At 48.5% G+C, this 22,316-nt stretch overlaps 1 protein-coding gene across 1 annotated transcript in view; it reads right to left on the bottom strand.

The window, feature by feature from the left end:
- Window positions 1–5,507: 5,507 nt before the first annotated feature.
- The window catches only part of Chd2 (chromodomain helicase DNA binding protein 2), a 124,752-nt gene continuing 107,943 nt past the window's right edge, over window positions 5,508–22,316 (bottom strand). Inside the window, exons 37-39 of the mRNA XM_005381599.2 lie at window positions 21,719–21,932; window positions 14,463–14,709; window positions 5,508–8,767 (exon numbers count right to left, since the gene is read on the bottom strand). Coding sequence (XP_005381656.1) covers window positions 8,434–8,767; window positions 14,463–14,709; window positions 21,719–21,932 — 795 coding nt within the window. The 3' untranslated portion in view covers window positions 5,508–8,433. The remainder of the gene's footprint in view (window positions 8,768–14,462; window positions 14,710–21,718; window positions 21,933–22,316) is intronic.

The following is a 22,316-nucleotide window of genomic DNA, read 5'->3' as shown; positions in this document are numbered from 1 at the left end:
TTTACCCCAGCCACCGCCTGGTGGGAATCCCATGGCTCCAAGCCCAGGCGGGTTCCGTCAGAGGCCCTGATAAGCAGGGCCCCTGGGTGGCCTCAGGTTCAGGCTGGGCCCTGAGCCACCAGGGACCAGGTGTGGACAGGGGTCCCCTCCCCAGGGAGGAGCAGGCATCTCCAGCCGCCACCTTCTCGAGTAGACAAAGCCGTCTGTTTGCTAATGATCTGGGGTTGAAGCCTTGAGGCAAGCGCCCTGGGAGCTGACTGCCTGAGTCTAACACAATAATAGTCCTTTTCCCTCTTTCCTGGCAGGGACGTTTGTAGGTCATCCCCATATGGCTGGTAATGGTCTGGGCTTGGAGACACATTCATGGACTCAGCAAATACATGCGGCCTGACCGTGCCAGGCTCTGAGCCCACGTCGGGGGTATGCACAGCAGTGACAGTAAATAGCAGGTGGATGTCCCTGTACTCGCGGGCGACCTCTAGTGGTGAGAGGTGGACAATCGCGGAATTACAGACGCGCACCTCCAGGCTCCGCCTCCACGCAAGGGGCAGAGCGACACTGTGCCCTCGGGTCCTCAGGAGCCCACTGACCTTGACCTTGAGTTGCATCCTGTAGCTGGGCATCATTGTCCTCTGCTACCAACTTGGGACCACAGGAAAAGGCGGCAGTGGGCTGGTGACAGGACCTGGGCTGGAACGTGGGTTCTGACAGCGCGTCTCTCCGAATGCCTTAGCATTCGGCCCTCCGCGCAGAGCCCTGCATTGTGCAGTCTGACCAAGCATCCTACTGTGCGGGTTTGGCTACAACCGTGCTCAGGTCTGTGGGCCTCCAGCTCCCGCAGGTGATGCCTGCGGCCTCGGCCGGCCTTCCGCAGGAACGCCGTCTGGTCGCTTCACCCAGAATCTTCCTTTCTCCACATTTCCTTAGCGACTTCCGCTCACCGACCGCACCCTCAAACGGACAACAGCGTTGGCTGTGGCGTCGTGGGTGAGCCGTCGCCCATCTCCCGGGCGACTTTGCCTAGGGACCTAGGTCCTGGCCGCCCGCGTTCCCAGGCACACGCAGTGCACAGACCTCCTGTGGGAGCCAGGCCCCGCAGGCTGCCGTGCGTCCACTGTATTATTCGAGAGACCAGGGAGAGTCTTTGTGATCCGCGCTGCTGCGACTAGAAAAGCAAGACACGCTTACTAATTAACCCTAAGCACAACCAGCACAACTCAAGTGAACTGCGTGATTTAAAGCAATGGCTGGTGATGTGTGGTGGACACAAACAGGCCCCCTCAGTGCGAGGCGGCTGGGACGGCAGGGCCCGGCCGGGAGCCCCGCAGCCTGTCATGGGTGCCATTCCCTCTGCTGCCCCCCTCAGGCCTGTGAAGCCTTCAGCGGGGGTCCCCAGGCCACCAGAGTTAGCTCTGACCCTTGGCACCACCAATTCAACCTAAGGGAGCGGGGCCCAAGCCTCCCTGCCTTCCGCATGCTCCGGGATTAGCTTAGGTCGATTTCTTTCTTTCTTTCTTTTTGTTTTTCTTCCGGTACTGGGAATCGAACTCACGACCTCACACTTGCCAGGCAGGCGCTGTGCCGGTGAGCTAAATCCCCAGCCCCAGATTGATCTCTTTCAAATGAAGCTGCCCCTCAGAGGCAGAGTTCACGCCTCAGCAGCACACACGTAAACTGCATTAAAATGCAGACACTTTTTAGAAGTCGAATTCTTCCAGAGACCTCTGAAAGAACGAGCCTCCTGGCCTGCATCTGCACTCCCAGGGGGAGGCGCAGCGGTGGACCCCATCTCTCTGGCTGGGGTCTGCACCCACTGTGGGAGAGGAAGGGCAGGTGGCCGCTGTGAGCACACTGGAGCTCGGGGACAGGTGACGTGGAGGCCACTCGAGGAGGCAAAGAGCGGTAGCTAGAGGGCAGCGCAGCCCAGAGCAATGCGGAGAGGGAGCCCCAGCGGAGGCGGGCACAGAGGCTCCATCTCTGGTCTCGCAGGAGATGAGCACGGGACCTCAGGACAGGTCACCAGGCCTGGGCCCGGACCCCTGAGGCCTGTTCCCCCTGGGCCAGGGTTCCTCCCGGACCGGCCAGCGGGGCTCTCCACCCCACTGCCGCCGCTCAGCCCTTGCTACTCCCCACCACTCCCTGTAGAGGGCGCTGGCCAGGCCCTGGCCGCTGGGCACTGAGGCCTGTGATCCAGCCGTCTCAGCCGCTGGCATGCTGGGCTCCCACCCGCATAGGTAGCAAACGCCCCTGTCTACTCGGCCAGGAAGCCCACGGCCACCCGCGCTGGCCCCCTGGCGTCTCCGGCCCTTCCCGCAGCCCAGCAGCTAAGGGCTAACCGCTGCAGGGGAGCCTTAGGAAGCTGTCCTGGCAGTCGCCTGCCTCTGGCAGGTGGCAGCACCCCTCCATCCCACACCCTTCTTTCTGGACACCTCTCCAAAGGGGGCCCCCAGGGGCAGCAGCTGCCCCTGAGGTCACTGTCCGCCCAGGGACACCGAGGGCCACAGGGCGCGGCCGCGGACGCCCACCCAGCCGCACAATGAGGGGAAGCAGCCTCGCAGCCAGAGGGGCCGGACAGTGCCGGTGGGCGCGACCCACAGGAGTGCTGGCCTGGCTGCGGGCGCAGAGGGAGACCGCCTGAAACGGGTGGGATAGCGGGCTGGAAAGGGCCGCTCAGGGGAACCAGCTCGGAACCGATTCCGGAGGGGATCAGGCCTCAGCAGTTGGGGGCCGGCGGAGGAGGGGGAGGGACAGGGGTCTAGAGGCGAATTTGGCTTCAGATGCTGGAGCGGCCACGGCAGTGTGGGCTGGCGGTCACCAGGGGTCCGGAAGGAGCCGGGGCTGGAGTGGCCAGCAGCAGCAGGTGGCAGAGGGCTCCGACCCAAGGCAGCCAGCTTGGGCGTCCGGGTGAGGGTCGCCAGACAGCGTGGTCCCTTGGGTTGGGCAGGGACACGCACACCTGTAGTCCCAGCACACTGGGTGCTGGGGCAGGAGGATCACAAGTTCCACGTCCTCTCCCCGCGCCCCTACCCCTCTCCTCCTGCCTGGCGGGTCGCGCCTCCTGCAGGGCGGGGGCGGCTCCCTGCGACCTGGCTCTGCAGTCCCGGGTACTGCCAGGCGGGCGTTTGTGGGCCCCTGCTGCCCTCTGCAGGCAGCATCCGGAACCGCAGGCGCCCAGGCCCTCAGCCTCTGCCCCGGAGACGTAGTGGAAGGGCAGCCCGCACAGGCCCTGTCAGGAGCCCCGGGACGACAGGTGTCCAGCGCTGTGCGCCATCTCCGAGACCTCGCTCGTCCCTGTCTCTGGCTGGTAAGGGCACAAGAGTGTCACTTCATAGTTGAGGGCTGGACCCGCCGCTAAGGACGGAGCTGGGGTCCAAGCCCCCGCGCCACCGCCCTCATGCCCTGGCCGGGCCTCTTGCTGTGCGGGACCCGTCTGCCCGGGCTCTGCTCCCTGCACCCTGCACCCCGCCCTGCAATTCCGGCTACATCTCCCTGGCACTTAGGAGACTGTGCCCTCTTGCTGCCTGCTGGTGTGCCGCCTGCCCCCCCTCCCCGCCCGTTCCACTGCGTCCCTCCGGCTCTCTGCTTGGGTCCCAGAGCCCGCCCTCAGTGGGCAGTGGAGCTCGATCAAGGAGAACCTCTGCAGGAGCCGTCTGACCCCAGCAGCATCTCCCCGTGGAGCCTGAGCGCCTCTAGAAGGCTGTGGTCCCTGCTGGGCCTTCCCGCTGGGCTTCTGTCCCCGCACAGCAAGCTGTGGCTTTACCAGCTCTGAGCCGGCCGCCGCACGCACCAGGTCTCCCTCGCCTTTCTAGCTGCCCCAGCTCCTGCCCGGCTCGGGGTTGCAAACCTCTCCCTTCGCCCAGGGCGCCACTCACGTGGATCCACAGGACCTCAAGGAGCGGCCTTCCTTTGGACACCTGGGGCTTTGGAGAGGTGGTTGGATCCTGGGGCGCTGTGCAGGTCAGTGGCTTCACCCACGGGTGAGCGCCTGGGTTCTGTGCTCTGAGGAGGCCGGGCCTGCTGGGAGGTGCTCACCTCCCACGCGGGACCTGGCAGGGTGCGTTCTGGTCCCCAGCTCCTCCCTCCTCTCTCTGCTTCCCGGCTTCCCTGAGGTGGGCAGCTGTCCTCCGCCCAGGCCCCTCAGCCTCGCTGTTTCCGCTGTGGAGCCCCCGACCGTGGAGGAAACCAGGAGCCAAAACCAACCTCTCCTCCTCTGAGCTGTGGTGCAGGAACTTAGTCCTGGGGATGGGAAAGTGACATACAGGAGGCCCTCCACCGGGCATGGGCCCTGAGGAGTGGGTGTGGCCCTGCCCACCTCTGATGGGAGAAGCCTGTAGGCAGGGCTTTGGGTTTCAGCAAGTGACCCTTCTGTTGGCACAGAGGGCCAATGGGGATGCCAATGAGGGAGGAGGCAGGGCCCTGGGCCTGTGCTGCCAGGTAAAGGGCAGGTGCCCTGGCAGCAGTTGGTCTTGAAGCCGTGCTGCTATTGTAAATCCTAATAGGTGGATTATTGCAGCACTTGTTCCTAAAGTTCCAGGTCATTCCGGCCGAGTTGTGCTCGGCAGCAGGATTAAGTGAAGTTTTCTTACGCGCAGGAAAAGCTCTTAGCTCGTCATTCACCCAAGGGCTACATGCACTGAAGACCCCAGCCCTCCTGCCCCGGCCAGGCCAAGCAAGGTCCTGTGCCCAAGGCCCTGAGCTGCAGGGCAGTCACAGTTGTTTCCTGCGCTCTCAGCGGACAAGTAGCCCCACCTGGTGTCAAGAATTAATGGAGCTGAAGAATTAATTAGTGGTGCACAACTGTACTCCCAGCACTTGAGAGGCTGAGGCAGGAGGATTTCACGTTTGAGACCAACTTGGGCTGCACAGCACACTGAAGGCCATGAGGAAGAGGGTGGAGAAGATGACGAGAAAGGTTTGAGCTCGGTGTCAGTTACTCAAGTATTCGTAAAAACCCTTAGGTATGAGCAAGTTCCTGCAGTCCGGGCCACGCTGAAGCTGCCTGGCCCTGTGCCATCTGCCCGAGTGAACATTAGTGTCAGCGTTTCCGTTATAAAATGCCTTTTCTCCCTTTAGAATCTGTAACCCAACTGTTAAAGCAACCTCCAAGCTGTGCACTGGCAGAAAAGTGCTTTTATTTCTCTCTGGATGCGGGGTGCGCCCAGCCTGTCTTCCCAGGACTGGCACCGGGGAGACCACGGGCAGACCCAGCAGCTCCAGGCCACGTGGGGAGCGCATGGCTGTGGGCTTCGGCCTGTAACTGCTCAGCGAGGGAACTGTCACCCTTAATAGCTTGCTGGGGACAGAAAATCTGAGAAACCTGTGGCGTCAAGGCCCGGAAAAAACAACAAAACGGCGTTTGCTAGGGGAAAAAATGCTACTGGAGAAGGTGCCAGGCTGTCAAGAATCCCAGACAGGACCCAGCATGGCACAAGGAGAGGGAGACGGGCGGCACCTCCAGTCCAGTCACAGCTCACACCGAAATGCAAGGCAACATGGTAGCCCGCGGCTAAAAATCCTTAGTAACACTTTTTAATATACAAGAATCAAAAGTACAGCAGTTTTACAATGTAGGAAAATTTAATACATACTATATAAACAACATTATTTACATCAGAAATCACTAGGACAGTGGCATTTTTCACAAATATAAATTAATTACTGTTTAGTCAACAGGTTTAAAAGTCCACAATTTTACAATAAAGAAAACCACCTGTCCCCAGTGAGTGGGGCGCAGATGGACTAAAGCAGCCTGGACCCTTGGCGTGGCTCCTCGCCCCGGCCACCCCGGCCCGCAAGACCACTGTGCTGGGCCTGGGCCGCCGCTCCTGCTGACAAGTGGATTTGGTCATAGGACTTCAGTGTCACCGCGTGAACGCCTAGTGAACACCCTTGCACTGCGGCGCCTGCGCATGGGGCCGGAGCGTCTGCAGGGCGGCGTGAGACACGCTTGGGTGTCCCTCTGACAGGAATGACTAAATGGAGAGGACAGCAGGCCAAGGGCCATGGGGCCAGGCTCCCAGAGGGCCCAGCCTCAGCCTGGGCTTCATGTGTCCTGTCCTAGGGCTATCGTGCATCAGGTCCGTCCTCGTTTACCTCGGCTTTTGGTGAGGGTCACTCCCTCCTCGCTCAACCCACTCTATCTCCACCAACAATGCAAGAGCTTATCGCCAGGCTCCACAGAATACGGTCCTCCAGTTCCCGGGCAACTTCTCCCGCTTACACGTGAGAATTTCTACCTGTGCAAACTTCTGTTGTGATTCCAGCGTATGCTGCTCATACTGATTTAAATCAATGAGGAAGTGCTTCCTTTCTACCAGCCCACTCTTCAGATATCCTTCACCACCTAACACAGATGTTTACAGAAGCATGCTGTCTTTTCCGAAGCAATGTAACACTGATCTGGCTGATACTGCCTCCTGCTACATCATATGGCACCAAAAGTCCTGAATATGAACAAAAGTAAGTTTCTCTTTCCTCATGATGAGACATCTTTGGGAATAACTTGCATTTCCTATCAACAACTGGAGAGAAAAACCTTAGTGAGTCGGTACAACAATCAGGGGCGCAGCAAGCCAACCTAGCCTTGCTCTTTGGCTTGGGCGGGAAAAACATGGGGTAGTGGCATAACCATCAGCAAGAAGCTCCACCTCTGCTTTCCTTTTCACCGTGTAGCCAGGGTGGAGGCTGAATTCCCCACCTTCTCCAAGCAGTCACTGGGCTCTGCTGCAGGACATGAATGTAGAGGCCAAAGCCAGCAACCCAGAGTACCGTGGGAGCAGAGGCGCTGCAGAGATCAGGGCTCCTACCCGGGAAGCCAAGTAGGGAGCAGTGGTCCAGCAGGTCTCGGTGGAGGCGCTAATGGTGCTGCCCAGGACAAGGTCTGCAGTCAGTTCAGTGGGTTTAACCCTGCACGCGCGCAGGGCAGGGCTCTCATCAGCTCTGAGTCTGGACACTCAGAGGCACACTGCTCCTTAGGTCTCAGTCAGTGTTTCTGTCTCCATCTACAAAGGCTTTGGATGCCTTAAGAATACTGGCAATCTATACTGACAATGAATGTTTTAGAAGGCCCCAGCATCAGTACACTGAAAGGAGCCTGCTTCATGATGTGACACCTGGCCCCTAGTCCTGACTCAATCCCAACTCGAGCGTGATTCTTACCACCCGTAGCCAGCTACTCCGGCTTTGGATGCTTCCTAGCTTGGAAAACAATTAACGCTGGTTTATACTTCACAGATCTTACCCTAAAAGACAGAGAGTTAAACTCTAATGACCTCCAGCTCCAGGTGGAAACTTGCTCACCACAGGTAGCTGATTTCTGTCTGACCAGCCCACGAACGCCAGGAGATGTATGGTTCTGTTCAGTCCACTTCTTCGAGCTGTGCAAGGGAACTAACCCAGAGTGCAGCTGCAGTGCCGGCCTACTCCAATACTGAAAGCGCCCCGCTCGCTCGCACGCCTCCCCCACAGGTGGGACCTGCCCACTGCCTTCCGAGGGCCCCACTCCAGCCGTGAACAGCTGGCTGGTTGGCAAGCCCGCCTCTGCTTGCCCTCTCCTTCCCCTCCCACCACAGGTCAGAAGCCTGCCAGGGATTCCCGTTCCCTGGCCACATTACCCCTCCCCAGCCCACCCTACACCCTTCGGCTCACTCCCCAGTCAGTGAGACCCATGCTGACACCAAGGCTGCCTAACTCACAGCACTCGAAGTCAGCCTGCCTCTCCCCAGCACAGAGGGAAAAAGGAGGCCCACAGTGAGACCGAGGCTCTGAAATATACAAAGACAGCAGGGAATTAGTGTTGGTAGGGAGGAGGCAAAGGCAGAAGGTGCTTCCCTCTCTTTATCCGGCCCCGCCCCACCCCACCCTTAGGTTTCACATGTGGGTCAAGAGTCTCACTTCTCCCAGAACACACTGGAGGGGTGCACCTGCTCCCCTCCAAGTCCTAGATGTGAGACGCCACCCTCACCCCAACCCCACCCCGCCCCCGTCAGCAGCATCCGTTACATCATAGTGAACCAATCACACACTGTCCAGCAGGTCTCGGCAGCCTTCATGCACCAGTGCCTTCCCCTGACCACTGCACCGAGGTCCAGGGGACACTGAACCTGGCAACAAGACATTCATGACTCAGAGATCCCCAATCCCTTCACTGGAGAACAGCCCAATGAAGCTGGTATGCAGAAGTCACCGCTCCTCCTAGCACCCATCGAGGCGGGAGGCCTGAGCCAGGCTGGAGTCGGGCGGGGGCCAAAGTGCAGGAGCAGTGCCCAGACCAAAGCTGGCCGCCAAAGGCCTCCCACTCCCTGAAGTGCTCCTTTGGCCGGCAGGAGCCGGTGGCAGCATATCCAGAAGCTCCACCCCGGTCCCAAAACCGGCCACCAACCCAAAGCGTCCACGTGCTTGATGACTCCTGCTCTCCCCCGACCACGCTGTCCTTTATGTTTTCCGAACGTTCCAGTTATAATCTGGGTTGTTTTTCTGTTCTAGTGATCTCTCCAAAGGAGACCTGTGATCCAGGGGGGACTTGGATTCATGAGGAGATTTTTGAGAAGGGGGTGAGCGAGGATCCGAGCCTGCGGGGTGCAGCGGGGGCAGCGGCTGTTTATATTCCCCCAATTTGTCTGTGTGGAAAGAGCGGTAATGGTCTGAGGGTCCCTGGCCATGGTAGCCCATAGGGGGGCGGTGATCAGACATTCGTCGGAAATCCTGCTGGTGGTAATTCTGAGGCCTGAACTCATCCGATCGCCTCCGCTTGGAGTCATGATGGTGTCTGAAACAGAGACAAGGATTAGCTGAACGTCCAAAGCCCGATTTTCATCCACCTCTTTTTTTTCATGTGGTGCTGGGCCTCACACATTAGGCAAGGGATCTGCACCAAGCCACCTCCACCCTCCCACCCACTTCCTCATCGTCTACTTCCTCTTGTACTCAGTGGACTTGCAATCAAAAGTTAAACAAATGAAAAACAAAAACAGTTGAATGTGGTAGCACACTCCTATAATCCCAGCAGTCTAGAGGCTGAGGCTGGAGGACTACTGTGAGTTCCAAGCCAGCCTGGGCTACATAGTGAGTTCAAAGCCAAAAAGAAAGCTGTAATAGCGGCATGTTATATTTACTGGCAAAATACATCATATAAGGCCAGTGTGTTTCCTCTCCATGGTGGCCGCCCTCACACGTAGGGTGCACTTATTTTGCTACTTTTTCTTGGCCCAAACTTGTTCTGCAGAGCCTGTTTCTTTTCCTACCTTTAATAAATCTTTGCTACAATTACATCCTATGAAATGACATTCAATATGTCAGATCTACAGTGATGCAAATACACACATGAACAGTTACTGCTGATTTTGTAAATATTTTCATAGCCTTTAACCAAGCTCAGGAGAAAAGACCCATGGAAATTATTTTTACGTTAACGGTAACAGCAAAAACCACAATCAACAGTTAAGGTTAATAAAATTATTTTTAAATTGGTGTTCAATGAGAAGAGAATTCAGATTTTTAGCCTAGACCCTGATAAACTTCTTGTTATACCATTAAAATAGAATCTGTACAACTCACTGAAAAACAAAAGACTTGAATAGATATTGCCCAAAAAAACCCCACACAAATGGTCAATAAGCCCAGAACAAGACGTGCAACCCAAACAACCAGTAGGGAAATGCAAGTCAAACCCACAGTGTTACCCTTTCATTATCTCTTTCAGCAAAGATAGCCTCTTTAATATATGGCGCTGGGGAAACTGGATATCCACATGTGGCAGACTGAGTCCAGACAGACCTATAGATCTCACTATGGAATGAACTAAAAATCAGAATGGATCGAAGATCTAAGTGGTAAACAAATACTTAATCTGCTGGAAGATAAAATTTTGCCAGCTACTCCTCAAATAGAGGATTAACATGAAGAATACATGAAGAACTAAAAAAAAAAAAAAAAAAGTAGACTCCCCAAAATAAAAGACACAATCAAAAAATGGGCAACTAAAATGAACAGACACTTCTCAGAAGTAGAACAAATGGCCAATAAATAAATTTTAAAATGCTCATCATTGCTGAACATCAGAAAAATGCAAATTAAAATTAACAGGAAGATACCATCTTACCCCAGAAGAATGGCTACCATAAAAAAAAAAAAAATCTAATAATAACAAATGCTGGTGAGGATGAAGGGAAAAAGGAACTCTTCTACACTGTTGGCAGGAATGAAAACTAATACCACTTATGGAAATCAGTGTAGAGATTTCTCAAAAAACTAAAACTAGAAATTCCATTTGACCCAGCTATCCTTCTTCTAGGGATCTTCCCCAAAGAGTTAAAATCATCAGGGTTACATGTATACCCATGTTTATAACAGCACAATTTATTGTAACTAGATCTTGGAAACAGTGTATATGTCCATCAACAAATGAATGAATAAAGAAAATGGTATTTATACACAATGGAATAGTGCTCTGCCAATAAAGGTGAACATGAAGCATTCGTAGGCAAATGGATACAACTTGAGAAGATGTTAACTGAAGTGATTCAGACATACAAGCTTAAATATAGTTTCTCATATATGAGAAATAAACACACTAGATAGACAGATAGATAGATAATAGGGAGAAGTTCAAATACTTCTCCAAATTACCTACTCCAATTGTTTCAAAACTATTTTAATATATCTACTAATGTATTTCATTTATAGTACTAGTTCATTGAAAAGAAAGTCTTTTGCTATTATCTGTCTGCTGCTTCTGTGTAAAAATCTTTTTGGTCTATATCTTGTATTCTGAATAACTACTTCAAATATAATGATAAACAGTGTATTAACTATTATTATTCTCTTATCTTGTTATTACATTCTGTTCTAGTTTTTCATAAAATAAAAATTTAATACAGAAATAAAAATAGCACCTACCCAGCAACTATGTAGATATGACAATTCTTTTGTGGAAAAAAAAACAAAACCCAGGGCTAAAGTATCCCCTTGGAACTGCAAAACTAAGAAAAGATACATTTTAAGGACAAAAAAGAAAAAAAAATACCATTTCACATATACTAGGATGGCTGTATTTTTAAAATAATGGAAAAAGTGTTGGACAAGATGTAGAAAAATTATAACTTTTACACATTGCTGGAAGGAATATAAAATGAGTCAACCCCTGTGGAGAAGAATGTGGTGGTTCCTAAAATGTTAAAGAACCACAACATGACTTAACTACTCCCGGGTGCACACCCGGAAGAACTCGAAGTCGACACTTGTGCACCAACATTCACTGCGGCGCTGTTCGCAACAGCCAGGACAGCCTCCACCGACGAAGCGGAAGAACACCAGCTGGACCTTGCACTCGGGGTGCATGTACCACAGAGCGTTCAGTCGTAAGGTGGAATGAAAACGACACGGGGCACGATGCGCATAAACCTTGAAAACGTTAAGTGAGCAAGCCAGACACCAAAGTCTCGTTACAGGATTCCTTCGCTATGAAACGTCCAGACAGGCAGATCTACAGTGAGAGAATACAGACTGGTGGTTGCCAGGGACCGCGAAGGAAGAAACAACGAGGAACTGCAGTTTCACCGTTCAGGGTTTTCCCTGAGGTGCTAACAGCAGTGGAACCACACAGAAGAGTGGCTGCACAACACTACAGGCGCACCGACACACTGCGTTCTTCACTTTAAAATGGCTCGTTTATGCAGTGTGAATTTCAGAGACAGAGAGAGAGAGAGAGAAACTGAGTGACCCGGTTCTAGTCAAGATGGAGTGGTAAGGACCACATTTACTCTCCTGCTTGAACCACCAGGACCAAAGCAAAACCAGACCTATGGTGTTTAAGACACAGATAAAGAGCAGTGCTCCGTGAGGGACGGACATAAGGAGATGAGTCTTTTAGCAGCCCCAGTCCAACCCTTGTCCAGGACTATGGCCTCATGAGGAGAGAGGTGGGGAGAGGCCACAGGCTGCCCGGCGACCACAGCAGGCAGCAGAGCAGTAGCAGAGATGTGCATGGAGAGAGAAGTCTGCAGACTGCAGAGACCCCCCCATCAAGGGCACAGCTGAGCAGTGCTCTGAGCGCCCACGTGGGAAACTACCCAAGGCCAGGAGGCAGACGCAGCAGTGTCTATCCTCACCAGCCAAACAAATCCCCAAACTCAAGCCATTAGTTCACTGAGCACTGCTCCAATTCTGCTAACAGTTTGTCAGCAAGACCTGGAAGGATCAGCGCTTCCAAGTAACCTGTGTCTTATAATAAAGTTCTGAAATACTTACAGAAATACAAAAAGCACTCCACAAGGTAAATTTTACCTGGCATCCAATCAAAACTACCAGGCATGGAGAGCGCCAGGGCAATAAGACCTATGGAAAGATCAATCAATCAAGTCTAACTCTAAATTATATAATCAATTAGCAGAAAAGGACCTTAAAATAGCTTTGATAAGCTTGGTGTGGTGGTGCACGCCTGTAATCCCAGCACTCAGGAGGGTGAGGCAGGAGGATCCATGCAAGTTCGAGACCAGCCTGGGCTACAAAGTGAGCTCAAGGCCAGCCTGAACTCATAGCAAGACCCTGTCTCAAAAAGACCAAAAAAAAAAAAAAAAAGAAAAGAAAAGAAAAGAAAAGAGCTCTGATGACTATATTCCTGATTTTGGAAAGTTATAGACATGGAAGATTTAAAAAAAAAAAAAAAGGAAAGAAGGAAGAAGGAGGAGGAGGAAGAGGACCCAAATACAACTTTTAGTGATAAAACTACCATCTTTGAAATGTAAACTATCCTGGATGGTCCCACGAGGTTAGACATTAAAAAAGAAAACACTAGTAAGCTTCTTCAAGATGTACAATAGAAACTACCCAAAATGAAACAGTAAACAATTTTGAGTGAGCTGTGTGAAAACATCCAGCAAAATAAACGTAGGTAAAACTGAAATTTTACTAGGGAGCCAGAAAGAATATTGGAAAAGTTTCTAAATTTTATGGATATGACAAACCTACAAATGCAAGCAGCTCAATTCCCAAGCGCAAGAAACATGAGAAAAAATATATATCATGAATAAGGATTAAAAAGGCGGCACTGCATACAGAACAAATGGATTCCTCCCCTCCTTCCTTTGGTAGTCCTGAGGATGGAGTACAGGACTTCACAAAGGCCAGGCAGGCACGGTACCACTGACTCACATCCCCAGTCCAAACGACAGCTTTCTCATCTGACGTCATGCAATAATAATGCAGTACTTAAAGAGACTGTTCATCTAAAAATTTATACCCAGCAAAAACATCTTTCAAAGATGAAGGCACAATAAACTCCTTATTAGACATAAACCCTAAGGTGAGAGAACTTACCACTAGCAGACCCATAGAAAAACAAAAGTCCTTTAAGCAGAAGACATTTAAATGATACCCGACAGAAACACAGATCAACACAAACAAAAACAGAGCAAGTGCCCACTGCAGCAGTGATGGTAGTGGTTCCTTCTTTTTCGTGTTTTCTGAGTTTTTTGGTATTTTTTTTGTAGTGGTTCCTTCTAAGGAGACAGCTGATAGGCAGCAGCTGCTGCTCAGCTAATGCAGCCTGGGTTTCCAGATCATCTAAATGATACCAGGACACCGACAAGTATGTACACAATATCCCCATCTTAAATTCAAGTACAATCCAAGCAGAGCCCGTTATCAGCCCAGAGAAAACCAAAACTACTACGAGATCAAATACACAGCCAAGTCCTGCATTTAGGAAGAACAGGCAAAACCTTCCCATACTTGCTACTCTCACACTTCAAACCACGGCTCACCACACACACCACTGGTGGTGCTGCACAGCAGCAGAGAGAGCACAACTTCTAAAGGCTTTGACTCTGTCAAGAGGAAGGCAAGGACCACAGGGTGCGACCCACCCCACAGCCCCTGCTACCTATATGGCTGAAAGCTTAACCATGTCTGCTGCTGGCTCCAGTATTTTATGGCCAGCACTTGGTAGATTTCCTTAAAGGTAGGCAGAAAACCTTTCTTGCTCAGGTAAAGTAAACCACAAATAATTCCTATGTACCAAAGAACACAAACATAAAGCCTATACCTGGCATTCACCCCACCTGCTTATCTTCTGGGTGACCTAGGAGGCAGGAGGCAGGAGGCTCTTTCCTGGCCTGAGCCTGGGGTGCGTATTCCACTCCTCTCTGTCTACCTGACTCTCAGGGCCAGATCAAGAATCACTGGCCACTCCTCTTCCCCAGCCCACAGTAAAGCTCCCAATCCCAGGAAAACCTCAGAACTCCCCACTTCCAACCATCACCCAGCACACAGTGAGTGGCAGCGGGCTCTCATCAAGACTTCTCTCCAGCCCCCCGAAGATGCCTGGACAGCACTGACCTCTGATCAGACTTGCGACTGACTGACACAAAGCAAGACATTCAATGAACGATCTGACAGATACATGTGTGCACACCACCATCTTTCCCTCCTACAGTCAACCCCTGGTGTCTCAGAACTCCGCACACCTGTCATAGTAGTCTCTATGGCCCCGATGGTCTCGGTCGCTGCTGTACTGATCGTATGGCCTCTTCCTGGACAGATTGTTGGGCCGATAGCTTCCAGAACGGTGGGCGTCCATATGTCGCCGGTCACCATAGTGGTGGTCCTTGTACCAGTGCTGTTCGTACTGATGGTGCCGGTCGCTACCCCAGGGTGGATTGTTATTGCCAGCACCATAGTTGAACTTTCTTTCCCTCTGCCAGTCTCCTCGATCTGCAGGAAAAGAGTGATCTCATGACTACGAGAAATGGCGGAGTGTGACTTTCCGTAAAGTTTGAACTAAAAGGCTGACCCATGTTACAGATAGTACGCTTCTTCCTTTTTGACTTTGTTGCTGTGGGTTAACACACCAGTAGTGAGTCCTAACCTTCTCCCCTCTCCTCAAGAAAACTCACCATCCTTGTCCACTCTTAAAATCTTAAGAACTACTGCTTTTCATTTTCTGTACCTGCTTACTTCCCAACCTGTGGCAGACCCTTCAGCAATTTTACTCAAAACACCAAACCCAAACAGTAGTTGGGAAAATATACTACAGTTTTACAGTGGCACAACAATAACCCATTCACACATCCGAAGTTTATTTGCCCTGCTGGTACTGTAAGTTGTGCTTGGTTTCTGAAAATCTCCCTCTACCATACTAAGTCTACTATTCTTCCGTACACTACAACAAAAAAAACAGACCTCCCTGCTCCTATAAAAAGTAATTCCTCTAATTCTGGATTTGGACAAATTAAAATCTATTTAACTTCTGTTGCCTCTCTTTTCCCCTAAGAAAAACACACATACTAGACTCAGAAAAGCTGGTAAAGTCACAGAAGTCCAGGGATGGAGGCTGTGGTGAGTGGACTACAGCCCCCAAGGTATGTGTCTAGGAGAACCTGCTCTTAAAGAGAAACAAGCTCTTAAAGAGGCAGTTAAGGACCTGGAGATGAGACTACACTGGATTTAGGTGGGGCCCTAAATTCAATGAGACAGCCTTTTAAAAGAAAGGCAGAGAGACACGAGACACAGAAGCAGCCCCTGTAAAGACACACGTGTTGTAAGTCCAGGAAAGCCCAGCACTACAGTAAGACAGAAGACAAGCACTGCAACAGACTGCCTCAGAGCCCCAGAAGGAACCTACTCTGCTGACACTTCCACTGCAGATGTCTGACCCAGAATATGAAGCATTAAGCTACCCAATTCAAGGAACTTTACTTTATGCAGCCCAAGAAATACTGGGAATTAATGAGAAGGAACTATGCGGAGTCATGGAAAATTCATCTTGTACCTTCCTTTGTCAAGGTCAAAAACAAGCCACCCAATCAACATGACTACTCTTTTTTTTTTTTTTTTTTGGTCTTTTTGAGACAGGGTCTCACTATGTAGTTCAAGCTGGCCTTGAACTCACTTTGTAGCTCAGGCTGGTCTTGAGTTCACAACAATCCTCCTGCCTCAGCCTCCTGAGTGCTGGGATTACAGGCGTGTGCCACCACACCTAGCTTATTTGTGTAGGGTTTTTTTAATTTTATTTTTTGATGGCTACTCATTTTTTTACACAGCCAAGCTATGCCATCAGAGAATGCATGCAGTTCTCATACACTGATCTATTAATATAATGTACTGTCAACCAGTGATTTAAGTTTATTGTTGAGCACAAAACTTCCAACTATTCAACTTAAAAAAATTAACAACAAAAAAACTGCAACATGTAAGGATTGTTTGAAGACAGCTTCAAATCAAATGGAAATATTTCAATGTTAAAGTCTGTGGTATAGTATAGGTGCCTACAACTCAAACCAAGTCATTTATTTCCAGAATAAATCACACTGTTTTTTCTTCTTCTTCAACTCTCTTTAGGTAGGTCACAGGTTAGAGAGTACTGAGCTACTAACACATTCCGACCAGCTTGAACCATCAGTGGTACAGGTGTGACTGTCCCATCAGGCAGCCTGTAACACTGGAGGTAGAAGTGATACAGTCATGAATGTACCACACCAGTGGTTCAAACTGCCTGGCAGCAAGACATGCGAAATACACTCCCATCCTGAACACGTTAAAGGGCTAGGTAAGAAATCCAAGATTTACGTCGAAGAATGCTGTAACCTAAATAGGAAGTTCTTTTTGAAAGATTCAGAATACAAGTAAGTAACATCATACAATAACGCAAAACCAGCCTAGTATCAAAAGGTAAGTATATCTAGTATGACTGGACCTAAGAACATGGATATATCTCTCAATCATCCTGTACAGGAGTGACGTAAGAGCTTTGTGATTCGGAGCACAGAGGTTAAGAAACATCTGGGCCTTCAGCAGGAAGACCACGGCTGATGGGATGAAACACCAGCAGAGCTTTGGCAGGGGGCTCCGTGTGCGTGCGTGTCTTCGAACACAGGGCCAGATCCGCCTATAGCATTTGTTGAACCTCTGAAAAGCAGTCTGGGGACAGTCGCACCGTGCGGAAGAGACACAGACCAGAGGGGGAGCTGTGCAGGAGGACTGGCTGAGGCCCAGGACAGCAGTGAGCCCAAGAGGAGCCAGGCTAAGAGAGCAGCTCACGCTCTGTGTGCTCAGGGCAGGAGCCACCATCTAAAGTTTCCCCAAGCTGTGAAACACCATGTTTCCTATTTAAGCAAAACTCACTGAGCACGGCAATGGAAAACTCTGTTGTGAACAAAAACGAAGATGGAGGAAAAAATCATACAATAGCAAAACTCAAATTTATTAGCTATTAAAGGGGTTGGGGGCATTAAAGACTTAAAATAACTAATTGCTTTTGAAAAGATGGAGAAAATGGATTTTTTTCGAACATCTTGAGAATTTTATCAGAAGACTTCTATGTAGTTTTTGTTTTTTGTCTTTCTGAGACAGGGTCTCACTATGCAGTTCAGGCTGGCCTTGAGCTCACTCTGTAGCCCAGGCTGGTCTCGAACTCGCAGCAATACTCCTGCCTCAGCCTCCTGGGTGCTGGGATTACAGGCATGTGCCACCACACAGCCTAATGTTTTTTAAAAACTTTCAGAACTGAAGTCTAGAAAGAAATGTATTTTGTTATGGAATATTTGAATCTCTGTAAAATAAATTTTATACTATGTTTGAAGCGGAGTTTGGTTTTGTTGAGAGAGGGTCTCATCATATAGTTCAGACTGGCTTCAAACTCATTATGTATCCCAGGTTGGCCTTGAACTTGTGATCACCCTCCTACCTCAGCCTCCCAAGTACCGGGATTATAGGCATGTGCCACCATATCCAACCTGAGGCCAACTTTTTAAATCTTATTCTGTATTTTCCCCTTTCTTTTTTTTATCTTTAAAAGTAATTCAAGCTCATTGTGAAGCAATAGGCAGTAGGTAAGTCCACTAACTTCTTCAATCCATCACCCTCTATTACCAGCCTAAGGTAATGGTTATTAAGGGTTAGCCATGTGTGGTGGTGCATGCCTATAATCCTAGCACCCAGGAAGTAGAGGCAGAAGGATCACTGTGAGTTCAAGCCTGCGCTACAAAGTGAGTTCAAGGCCAGTCTGAATTGCCTGGTGAAACCCTGTCTCAAAACAAAAAAGTCAGATGTATGTGTTTTCACATCTTTCTGATGCTCAAATATATTATTCAAATATAAACTGTGGAAACTAGTTTGATGCTTCCATGAAAGCCAAACAGAATTATCATGTGAACCAGCAACTCCACTCCAGGGTATGTACCTAAAACAGAAGTACCCAGGGCTGAGGATGTAACCCAATGGTAGAGCATGAATGAAGCCCTGGGTTCAATCTCCAGCACAATGAAACACATACCACACACTTAAAATATTCTCACAGAAACGTCTATATTAATTTTACCTGTTTGAAGTTCAAACAATCCAAATGTCCATCAATGAATAAATAAAACATGATATAGCTATACAATGGAATATTCTCCTGCCATAAAAAGAAACAGAGTACTGACACATGCTACAATGTGGGTGAACCTTAAAAGCATGCTAAGATTAAGAAGACAGTCACAGGTTGCACAGAGTTTATAGGAGATATTCAAAATGGGCTAACCCGCAGAGGTGGATACAAACTGGTAGTTGAGGGTTTAGAGGGATGGGAAGTGGGAAGAGACTGCTTAATGGTATAGGATTTGCATTTAGGGTGACAGAGAAATTTTGGAACTAGATACTGGTGGCTGTGTGACATTTCCAATGTTCACTAGTAACACTGAATGGTTCTTTTAGAAATGGTGAATTTCACCTCAATAAACCTGAAAGTATGCACTAACACACACACATGCACACACGGACTTTAATCTTCACCACTGCTTATCTTTGCGACTTTTTTTAATTTAAAAAGCCAGCTTATTCTGTTACAACTTTTGCTTTCCACAGGTACCCAAACGGCTTACTGCAGTCAAAGGCCTATGTAATTAGATATATCAGATAATTTTCTAGAAAGACTGTAACAATTCCTACTCAAATGTATTCCTACTCTTAGCAAACAATATGGACTTTTCCTTTTTCATCTTTTTGCTAATCTGAATGGGTAAAAAAAAAACCTGCTAAAATTATTCTTGCTTTAATTAATACTTCCTTACTAACAAGGTCAGTCATTTTGGCAGTTTGAGCTTTCTCTTCTAACGGAATTCTCTATCCCTAAACTTTGTCCATTTTTTTTTTTTTTACAATGGCCACGCTCTACTGAATTTACTCTTTTCCTAATCAAATCTCCAAAACTTTAATTCCATCTATTTATTGTATTGTTTCATAAAAACAATTTTTTAAAAAGTATTTAACAAAATATATATATCATGTACAACATGTTTTGCAATGTGTGTAGTCAGGAGTGGTTAAGTTTCATCCAGCTGATATGCATCATTTTCATACTTATTTTCTGTGGTGAGGTCATCGACATCTCTCAGTGGTTTTGTAAGAAGATAACACACTGCTATTAACGACAGTCACCATCTATACAACTAACCTCTCGAATTTATTCTGCACGTTTAACTGAGATTTTGTATTCTTTGACCATCATTTCCTCCAAATCCACCCTGGCTCTTCAGCACCTGGTCACCACTGTTCTACCACTAATTCAACTTTTAAGATTCTCTCTACACGTGAAATCACACAGTCTCCGTCTTTCTATGCCTCCTTTCTAGGCCTGAGCATAAAGTGCTCCAGGTTCATCCACACTGTTATAAATGGCAGGATTTCTTTCTCTCTCTTTTTTTTTTGAGACAGGGTCTCACTGTGCAGTTCAGGCTGGCCTTGAACTCACTATGTAGTCCAGGCTGGCCTTAAACTCACAGCAATCCTCCTGCCTCAGCCTCCTGAGTATTGGGACTACCACAACACCCAGCTAGGATTTCATTCTCGCCACACAGTATTCCACCATGTACATATGCCACGTTTTCTTTATCTGCTCATTTGTTGGTGGACAGTTGGGTTGATTCCATATCTTAAATTGTACATAAACATGCTACAATAAACACAGGAATGCAGAAATCTCTTCAATATACATGGTATGATCAAAAGCCATAGTTTTTTGTTTTGTTTTGTTTTGTTCAAAAAAATTATAGCAAAAGACACATTGCCATTAACCCCCCTCAAAAATACTTGTGTCTTTAGTTGTATTGTTGTAGCTGCCTCAACGTCCTGAATCAACTCAAAACATTTATCTTTCACGATCTTTTTTATTTGGGGGAAGAGCCACAACGCCAGATCTGGTAAAGAAGGTAGAGGAAGACACACCATACTATTTTTACAAACCTGCCTTCCCATTGGATGGCACGCACCAGCAGTGTTCATATTTTTATCACAACTCACAGACATGAAAGAGGGCTTCCAGAACTGCTTCAGGAAGTGACAACAGGATAAACGTATTCTTGGAGAGGGGCTATATTTTGAAGAAGACTGACAGCAATGTGTCTTTTACGGTAATAGATTTTACAAACACATTCCCCGTATTCTTTGATCACCCCTTGTACTGATTTCATTTCCTCTGGATATATACCTAGTAGTGAGATATGTGGGTCATATGGTAGTTCAAGTTTCAGTTTTGTTAACAACCCCCACACTCTTTTCTATAATGGCCGTACCAATTTAAATTCCCATGAACTGCAAGGGTTACCTTTTTCCACATCCTTGCCAACTCTTATAATCATTTTGATAATGGCCGTCCTAATAGGTTAAGGTGACATGTCAGTTTTAATTTGTATTTTCTTAAACAGTGATATTGAGCATTTTTTATACACTTCTTGGCCATTGGTATGCCTTGTATTAAATAAAATTTCGGAAATTAAGAGCTATCTGAAGGAAAGGGTTATGTGAGCTGTACAGATGCTAGCCAAAAGGTCAAAGGGCCCGTCCTGGGACAAATTCTCTAAGCCACCAGCAGCATGGCCAGACAGCAGCTGGGAAGGTTCACTGGACCCATGGGGCTAGGATGTTTTAAAATAGGATTCTGGGAGGAGAGAATGTTTGCACTGAACTGCACTGGTTACAGGTAGGAGGAGCAGGACAACAGCAAGTGGGCAAAGTCCTGGCACAGGAGGTTGGTCCATAAAGAGAAGTATTTGCTGCTTCTTTGTTGACTGATTGCTTGGTTCCAAAAACAGAGTATGAATGGCCTTGAAGCACACTCTTCAGCATACAGGAAAGAATGTGGAGCAGCTGTTTTACTGTTCTTCGTTGATAAGCTTGAAGCTGTGAGGTAAAAGCATCTTTGCCTATCTCTTTCCTCCCTTCATCCTCTGCCTGTAACTCAGAACATCTCACAACTCTCCTCTTACCACCTCTTTTTGAGAAATGCTATCCAGGTGCTTGCCCAATTTTTAATCAGGTTATTTTCTTACTACTGAGTTCCTGATACCCTTTGGATGTTAACCCTTTATCAGACGTATGGTTTTTATCTCCTCTCACTGTGTAGGTTGTCTCTTCACTCTGTTCATTCTTCTTTCCTCATTTCTCTATTTGGCTATATTTTTGTCACCAACTTAACAAGGCTTCTTTATATAAGCATTTTTAACCATTTACCTATCACAGAATATACACTTTTCCCTACGTCTACAATGTCTTTTATTTATGGTAGCTATGTTCTTCTTAAAGTTGGAGTCTTTTGGATCTTTATTTCATGCTTTATCTCACCAAGAAAGAGAGGACAATAAAGTCTTGGAGATGAATAAAGCACAAAGGTCCAGCTGTGATCTTTGGAAAATGAAATGACTGGGTTTTTTGGGCACTTCTTTTAAAGCTCCACTTAATGGCCTACCTGCATTACTAAAGTGTCTTTTGTTGGGGTGATTGTAGTTATCTCTTGGGTGTCCATGCATTTGTGGGCCATGGGAGGCAGGCAAATGAGGCTTCTGAGGGTGAAGGCTGTGAGAGGTATGAGACTGAGATATCAGAGAATCCCGACTTGAACTTGAGGCCTCCGGTCGAAATGGTTTTTTACCGCCAATCATGTCATCTTTCTTCTTTTGCTCCTGTAAAGGAAAACCAAAGAAGTTCCAAGATCCCACGCTTAATTCTCAAGTACAGAATAAAGATCCTCACCTCTAAAAATTCCCCTCTTGTTCTCGTCTTCTGACCTGAGCTTTACTACCTTCTTAACAAGATACGTTTGTCACTTCCAATGAGTCTTAAACCTAATAGCTATCCATTAGGTGAGTTTAACTTACTAGGTCCTAGCAGGAAAACCAGCCTCCACTGGTAAGTTCTGGTGAGAACACAGGCAGGACTGGCAAGTGCCCCTGCACATGGTGTGGCACAAGTGACCAGGCTGTCAGCACTCTCCCAGGACCATCTTGGACCACGGCAAAACCAGGACTGGAGACTTTCCCAGGCCACCCAGAACAAGCCCTGATGCT

The sequence above is a fragment of the Chinchilla lanigera genome, unplaced genomic scaffold, assembly GCF_000276665.1.
Source record: "Chinchilla lanigera isolate Chin_1 unplaced genomic scaffold, ChiLan1.0 scaffold00015, whole genome shotgun sequence".
NCBI lineage: Eukaryota > Metazoa > Chordata > Mammalia > Rodentia > Chinchillidae > Chinchilla > Chinchilla lanigera.
This window is presented reverse-complemented; position numbering and strand designations above follow the sequence as displayed.